General features: G+C 34.2%; 1 protein-coding gene across 1 annotated transcript; it reads left to right on the top strand.

Annotated features, from left to right (window-relative positions):
* Nucleotides 1-2,056: 2,056 nt before the first annotated feature.
* CBG16506 lies at nt 2,057-7,410 on the top strand (the record flags this gene model as incomplete). Its single annotated transcript, XM_045244001.1, has 5 exons — nt 2,057-2,184; nt 6,665-6,789; nt 6,838-6,952; nt 7,038-7,194; nt 7,348-7,410. 5 exons carry the CDS (start codon nt 2,057-2,059, stop codon nt 7,408-7,410), a joined length of 588 nt encoding a protein of 195 aa, XP_045095986.1.
* Nucleotides 7,411-8,854: the final 1,444 nt, after the last annotated feature.

The raw sequence follows: 8,854 nt of genomic DNA, 5'->3' as shown, positions 1-8,854 counted from the left end.
CTATATTTTTCTTGATCTGCTTTAATAGCAAAAGCCGTATCAGTTCGTTAATAGGCTTGTGTTTTAATCTTCACTCTCTCTCTCCCACTCTTCTCTATTTTATTTTTTTTCTAAAAACATTCGTCACTTTCCCATTGATAACCTTTTTCTTCTTCTTTTCCACACTTCTTCGTTCAGACTCTCCTGTCAAGTTGTCGCATAGTGCTCAACTAAATTAGTTTTTATTTCTTTTTGCTCTTTTCTCTCACTTCCTTTTTTCACATCCTTGCTTCCGGACAACGCATATCTACTCTCTTGGATCAGTTACTCATCAAAAGTAGAAAAAAGGAAGAGGTTCTCCAAATATTAGTTCTAAATATTTCTGAAATGCATTCTGTTTCTAAAAATCAGAATCATAAACGAAGGAGGCATAGGAAAAGAGGCATAGCTCTCATTCCACCCGAGTATTCCGATTTTTATGAATATGAAGTAGGTTTTTACGAAATTTGCTGGACCCATAATAATGTGAATAATTGGAAACCATTGCTGTTTCTCAGCTATATAAAAATATTACTCTTTCAAATCAATTTTTTTTTTCTGATCTAACTAATCATCCTTTCAAAAAATTTCAAGATTTTTCTGGAAATGTCGCATTTCCGATTTTCAGGAATACTAAATGATTTTTCAAATTTTCGAATCCTCTAGGTAAGCTATCTGTGAAGACGAAATATTATGGCTACAAAGGTTATGGGATACTGTATAAATTGATCCGGAAAGAAATTTCAAAAACTCTAAAAATCTAAAATCTGAATATTCGAGAGTTTTAAAATTCGGAAGTTAAAAATTCAGAACTTTAGAATCTCCAATTTTACAAAAATTCAGATATCCGGGAATTTTGAAATTTTGAAATTCGAAAATTTAAAAGTTCGAAAGAAAAAACATCTGAAAGACAACTTCTGAAACTTTTTTTTTTAATTCTCCAGTTCGGAAATTTGAAAACTCCAAAATTTCAAAATTCCCAAATTTTAAAACTCTGAAAACTGTCGGAAATACAGAAAAGTTGATATTCTTCTGTGCAGTAAAAACCAATATTTTACTTCTTCTGAACTACTACAATCTACACTAGGCCTTCTGCCTCATCATCTTTTTGTCTTCTTCTCCTTGTTTTTCTCTAGCAGCTCCCTTCGAAAATTAATCATTCACTTCAACAATAAAAATCATATACAATAGTTGTTATTTGATTCTCATCCAATTTTTATTCAATCAGCTAGCAGTATAGATTGTTATTATATTCACTCAGACTTTTGTCGAGACTCTGTTTACGTTGCTCCACCACTACCACCGTTCTTCCTCTTCTTCTTCGCCTTCTTCTTCTGCTTAAATTTCTTCAAGTGGAGGAAGGGGAAAATGAAGTGGAGAGACAAGAATAAAAGCGCATTTTATATTGTTGAAGTAGGTTCTCAATTCATCTGTCTTTTTTCAATTCGATATATAGACATTTTATAAGACAAGATTTTGCGAGGAGTTCAAGATTTTAATGTGCTGATTCGTTTTCGAAAATTCTTGTTAAAACCAAAAAACCTAAAACAGAACCTTCTAATTTTTCTTTCTAAAAACTATAATTTGTTGGCACGTCATCATAATGACTTCGTTGACACGCCATCAAGCGTCACGAAGCCTTTTGTCATCAGGTCAAACCCTAAAATTTGAACAGATGTTCTGGAGGCAGCATTTTATCTTTTCAGTTTTCAAACCAAACCTTGTTCCCAGTATTCCATTTCCATCTCTCAGTGACCTAAAGGTGTGTGTTTTGTGCACGAAACAGGAAATTGAGTTCATTTCCGGAATGGAGAATTTTTTCCTTGAAAAACCTGAACTACACTGTAGACAAAATATTAAAACCAATTTAAAGTACAACCTTGTAATAGAAGTGCTCTCTGGAGGTACATTGGAACTATAGAAGATCGGTCATTCTAATACAGGTTGTACGGTAGATACAAAAAAAGCGCCTCTGAAGAGCAAAAAGTTGATAATAATCTAAAAACTGTAATGTCAATCTAAATAAAAACATTTTCAGATGACAATGCTGGACCCGGATGATTTGAGTCCTGGAGAGATCGTCTTTTCGGCTGATGACTCTGCTGGAGAACGATCATTCTTAGCGGAATTCTTTGGCAAAAAGCAATCGTTTGCTCTTGGAAGCAAGTGAGTTTTAGAGTCTGATAATTCTTGAATTCAAATTTAAATTGTTAAAGTCAAGTTTTTAAAAACAATAGGGGCGTTTGAAATATTGAGAGCATGTAAAATATCAATGTCATATAAAAACTGTTGTTTGTATATAAAAACTGTGTTGTCATATAAAAACTGTCTAAAAACTTGTTGTTGTACTGAGATAGTAACCGGAAGTCGGACATTTTTATTTGTATCACTTTCCGTAAAACCTGTGGGTCTCCTAACTTTTGAATTTGGGTTATTGTTTCATGGTCCCCATCGAAAATATAAAAATTTTGTCAACTGATAAAATGTTTGTCATGATATCCCAAAAACTTTATTAGTTAACACATTTTTGATACCTTGCCTAGGAAGAAAAATCGGCTCAAACTTGACCGTGTGAGGGCCTTTCTATAACAGGTTTTCCGGTATACGGCTTCTGAAGCAACAACCGTAGATTCCATTTTTTGGACCTGTAAAACCCAAAAGTTCAAATTTGAAGTAGACCGGGAGCAACTCAAAACTCAATTATTTAAAAATTCCTTTTTTTGTTTCTCCATACCCTTTGGTCGAGTAGAATGGAAAATGAGAAGAGGAGAGAAAATGAAGGAAACAATTGAGTTGTCTCCTCCCCCCAAAAAGGACCCTTTTTCCTCTAATTAGAAAACGCCTCACTGAGTTTCCATTCTACCATTTCTGGCCATGGCCCACTTTTTGAGATGGGGCCAGCAATATTTGGCCCTTCAGATCAACATTTTGTCCCACTTGCTTTCAGCATTTGTAAGATTACCGGCCGTCCCGCTGTTCTTTAAGAAGCTGATTTTTTCTAAACTTTAAAAAAAACTGTGAAATTCAAAAAATAATTTCTGTAAACTATAAGACGGCTCGGCTCTGGAAAGTTTTTGTATCAGCACGGCCTGGTCCGGCCAATTCCCTTTTAGAAGTTATTAGCCAGATTGATATCAGTTTATAGTTTATAGTTAACAAGAAGCATATTATTCCTTGAATTTGATAGATTATCCGGAACCGAAAATATTAATGAGAACTGCCTGTTTTTCCCAAATTTTGCATACTACAAATTATGTTGTCCAGCGGTAAAGATATTTTTCGATTTTCGGAATCTGAAATCCTAATGCTGTTCATTTAACCTCAAATAAAAAACAACTTTTTTGAAAAAACAAACAGTTCGAAAAACTTTTGTTTGAGATAAGATTAAACTATCTCAAGTTTTATTCAAAAGATTCTATGAACTGGATTAAAATCTGAAATAAATAAAGTTAAATCCAAAAATCAAAAATCATTTTTGAACAAAAACAGGAAGGTATTCGGTGTCTACCACCACAAAAACCAGTAGGATTTCTTGAAGTATATCAATTTAGAATTTCACTTTTTGGCTGCTTTCATTTCCCTATTCTCTTTTTCATGAATTCAAAATTATGTTAAAGCCGTTTTTCTCAGCTAAGTTGTTTTTTATCCAAATGACTCATTGGGATTGAAGAGACGATTTGATGCACTCTCTATCCAACATCTCATTATCTTTTCATTATGTTTTTTCCTCTTTCCTCTCCTTGATTTTCAGTCGGTATTTGACTAAAATTTTCAACGAACGACATCTGAAATCTTTAAATAATTTTCTACAATAATCCTTGTTTTCTCTTTCAGTTTTCTCTGTTCAAATTAAAGAAGTATTTCAAAAACTGTCGGAAACTTTTTTGGTTATTTAAATTACTCATTTGAGAGACACCAATCCGTCCGTAGATTCCGAAAAGACGAGTCAGACATGTCAGGTATTTATTTTTAGAATTTCTGATAATGATTTTTTTGTAAAGACAAATTAAATTCTCGAAAAAATATTTTTCCTCTTCTAAACGAAGCTCCGGGACATTTCGCCCTCGCGATAAAGCCGGAAAATGGAAAGAATTGAGAAATTTTTTGGTTTTCAAATATGCTTGTTCTGATAGATAATAATCTAAAATTCAAAAAATTATTCTTGAATTTCAGAATGCGTTCTATCTGAACAAGCATATTTGAAAATCATGAATTTTTTTTTTCTTTTGTAGTCTGTAACCTTTCCATTCACATGTATTTTCACGGTGACAAAATGTCCCGGAGCCGATATTTTAGGATACTGTAATACTAATTCAATTTGAAAGATCTATATTTCGCTGATTACGATCATGGTCCCAAAAAGTGTAATCAGACAAGACATCGAATTTTTTTCATAGAATATTTCACATGCATTGTGATCACACGGTGTCCGATGTTTCTCCGAATTTTCTGTTTCCCACGTTGTTCAAAAAGCGATCAAACTCAAGTGATGCCACCCTATAACTTTTGTTAGAAGCTGAAAATCTGAAAATCTGAAAGTGGAGAGCTTACATACGGATTAGCCGACAGCTGCTCTGTCCCTCATTTCAATACGCACAATTCTCCAAATATACATCAATTTTCTACATTCCCACTAATCCCATCTTCTCGTTTTCCATTTTTTTTTTCTGGATTCATTCTGTAACCATAGTGAGAGTTGTCTTCCGTCAAAAAAGAGCCCATAGTTTTTTGGAGTTTTTCGGATCATTCGTTCTCTCTCTCTCCCGCTTCAAACATTCCACTTTCCACATCTTATTCACATCAGCCGCCGTCTTTTTCGGCGGAACACTCCGTCGATTTCAAGAATTTCACGGTGATGATTCGAATGATTGAGAAATCTTTTGTAAGCGGAAAGAAAAATATGAAATACGGAATGATGGGAAAAAAGAGAAACAGGAAAAATAAATTTAGTAAGAAAGAATCTTACTTGTGAAATCAAGCCAGAATAATATGCACTATCTCTGATCTTTTTCTAATTATTATGGCTCAATATATGGCTCCATATCAGTCGATTTGTCTCATCAACTATCCTAGAGAGAATTTCCCACTTACCAGATGTTTGACTTCAATTTCTAGACAACTAGTAATCTGAGGCGCTTATAAAGAATCGGATCATAGCTCGAGAATTTTCAATTTCCATTCAGAATTTGTCAGCTGAGACACTGTTCTTTCCCGAAAACCAAGTACTTTTTTGGCCTCAATTTAAAAAAATCAGCCATTTTGACAGAAGTCTGACCCTAATCACGTTTCACCTCTCCATTCCCTCTCTGCCCTTCCTATCATTCTGTTTTCTATATTTTTCAACCCACTAATTCATTTTTCATCAAAACTTTTCTCTTTCTAGCGCGAAAGTCAGATGAAATCTTTCAAACTTGATGATGAAGAACGGTGGATTTTTCAAGATTTTTTGCCAGTCAGGTGAGATTAAACTTCCTCAGAAACTCGAAAAAAACGATCTAGTTGGTTCGAATCAAGTGCAAAGACCGTATTCTATTCTTTGGTCTTCGGTTCTTTTGAATCAGATTAATTTGGTAAAACGATGACATTCGTAATAGGCAAAAGTTTTATTTTCAGACATTTGAGTGCTTGGCTCTGAATGATCATTGATAATCTCTAGAGATCCCGAATGGGGGAGAGCTGAAAAAAATGACGGAAATGTCAAAATGTCAAATCCTTTTGGTGATGTAAATGAATTCTTATCTGAATTGTTGTTCACTTTGAACGTCATAGTTTTGTTGTGTACATCTTTAGGAACGAGCGAAAAAAAAATGAAATTGGGTTTTTTGGGCCCATTAAAAACAAACTGTCCAATTCAGAAACTATTTGGTCATTTTAGGAACAAAATCAAAAGTATTACAAGTATTGCTTTTTCAAATTACTAAACTCAACAACACATTCATCAATATAGCGATTTCTAAAAAGTCCAAGTACCGTAAACACTTTAATAGAATGCCATCCAAACCGTCTACTTTGAGCTCATACATCTCATTTTCTGGGAAGGATAGCAAAAAGTGGTCAACTGATAAATTGTTTATTTGAATATTACCAATATATTGTCGGTTGACCACTTTTTTAATATCTTTTACGAGAACTGAGATAAATTGGTTCAAAGGGAAAAATAAATTGGGTAATCTCCAAATCCTAAAATATGACGAATTCATTTCGATATTATCTGTTTTAGAAAAAAAGAGAACCTTTAAATTAACTTGTTCCTAACGAACACAACTCTTCAAAAAACGCAATTTTCTGAAAAAAAGTTTTCCGTTTCCGAAATTTGATTTGTGGTTGTTGAGTGGCCAAGAAAAATGTCTCCGCCTACTACCCTTCCGAAAATTTTGTCGGAAGAAAAAACCGATTCGTTTTTTCGTCCGGACAAGAATTCGTTTTCCTTGTGTCATACTCTTCATTTTTCAATTTTTTCCCTAATGCTTTACATGTCAAAAACAGCACCACCGTCTACACCGTCAACATGGCGATTTGATGAATTGTTCAGGTCGGCTCAGGTTTTTTGGGCTCCCTTTGAAAGAGAATACTAGGCATACTTAAGAAATAAAATCTGAAAAAAAAGAGATTTCGAGGAAGTCCATAAAATACTTGTATCTTTCAGTTTAACCGGCTTGATCATCCTCTGCATTGTACTCACAGCTGTCGTCGTCATCTTTTTTGGATGCTATCTGATGATGAGATTTATGCACAAAGCATTGGCTCGAGATGATTCCAAAGATATGCTTCGTGAGTGTTGATTCTGAATCTTTCGCCCTACGAATCTTGATTGTTTAGGATCAAATAACCCATATAACAACGTTGTGATGCATTCCAAAAGAGTCTACGAAATTCAAGCGGAGGAAGGATGTTTCAATGGACCACCTGATCCATTGGACCCAAGTGAAATTGAGTGAGTGATTTTTTTTGAATAAGAGAAACTAGTTTTTGATTCATTTTTGAATGGATTCCCCATCAACCTATCTCATTATTTTCAGTGATGAACACTTGGGTGATTCTCAGAATACGTCGGTTTATATTGAAGACGAGGAACCACAAAAAGTGCGAAAACCAGAAAGTGGAGACCTTCGTGCTCCAAGAAACACAGAACAATTTGATGATGACCCGAGAGCCATGTTGAGGAAAAAACAGAAGGTTTGTGATTTCTAAATACGATCAAAAGTTTAATTTTTCCACCGAACGTTTAAATGCACTGAACCCCATATCCGCTGGCTCGTTTTCTGTCCCGAGTACTTTTTGCAACCAATTTGTTGAACTGAAAATAATCCAAAATAAGAAAAATTCCAGGTTCACAAGGATTCAGTATGCGCCTTCATGTTCAAACCTCACATCGAGCCGAAGATGGTGTAACCAATAATTCCCTCTTTGATTGATTTCTAGATTATAATAGCCAAGATTCTCTTGATTAACGGTGGTTCGTGGATTTCCAACATGAACAGAATTTCAATGATTTTTATGATTACGGGTGCTTGCTTACTCTCGAAATGTATTTTTCTTCTGAAAAAAAACAAAAAATTGCGAATGTTCCGTAATGTTTCTGTACTTGATGAATGCCATCTTATAAATGTATTATTTATAATAAATTAAAAGATTTATTCTATCAATAAAATGATAAAATTCACTATGACATCTAGCAAATTGATTCCTGTGAATATACACAAGAATGCGATTATTATTTATCTCGATGGATGGATAAGTGAGATACCATGAAGATATGAAAAAGAGTGTGGAAGTTGAACAGACAGAGAGAAAGATGGAGGAAAGTGAAATTTCAGGAGAAAGGAGTCGTCATTCTCGATTTCAACGGAAAGATTCAGTATGGATTTCATGAAATCATTCCATTTTTGTAATCCGATACTGTTGTTTTTTGTTGCACTTTTGATAGTCTTTATTTAGAAAAAATGTGCCCCATTCGAAGCATTCTATACATTTTTTAGATATTCCCATTTCCGTTTAAATATTTTGGAAATTTTGTAATTAAATTTTGTTCGGAACCAGGGATGTTCGAATTTACCTTTTCGGAATTTTTCCGAATGTCGTAAACTCCGATTTTCAACATTTCGGAATTTTGGAATACTCCAATTTAGAAATTTTCGGAATTTTGAAGCGGAAATTTCATTTACCCATCACAAAAACGAAAATTTTTTTGAAACTTGACAGACAGGGCAAAAAATATCAAAATTTATAACAACATAATTCTTGTATAACAACATAATTCTTGAAATTTCGAAAAAAAATGATTGAAAACCGAATAAAAATTACTGTTTTCTGCACTTTCCTGTAACCACCCACTAAGCTACGAGAAAATGCAGACAAGCAAATTGGCGCCTTTTCAAATGCGGTGACAGTACCGCTTCTCCATTACAAAAGGCCAAAAAATCGGTGGAAAAGTTTGATTTCGAAAACGCCAAAAAAATATGAGAAGTAATTCCTCTTAAGACCCACAGAGAACTTTTTTCCTTCCATGTACAGTAGTCTGAAAATGGACCGAATTTTCGGAATAAATTTCCGAGAAAAAAATTAGAAAAAAAAATTCTGGTCGGAATAATTCCAGGGCTTCTTTTGGAATTCAATTCCGAAGCATTTTTTAAGGATTAGAAATTTTGGGGGTACGACGAATTCGAACGTTTTCAAAATCGAACAGACCTAAAGTCGAACTGATTCAAATCAGAACAGTGTCTTTCTCGAACAAGTATCAAAACAGAACAAGGACAAAATCGAACTGTTCTAATTCGAACTGTGCACTGTTTTACTGGCCCAAATTGGAACGCTGTTAGCCGCCGAGCGCGCTGGC

This window comes from Caenorhabditis briggsae, assembly GCF_000004555.2.
Source record: "Caenorhabditis briggsae complete genome, chrIII, whole genome shotgun sequence".
Classification (NCBI taxonomy): domain Eukaryota; kingdom Metazoa; phylum Nematoda; class Chromadorea; order Rhabditida; family Rhabditidae; genus Caenorhabditis; species Caenorhabditis briggsae.
This window is presented reverse-complemented; position numbering and strand designations above follow the sequence as displayed.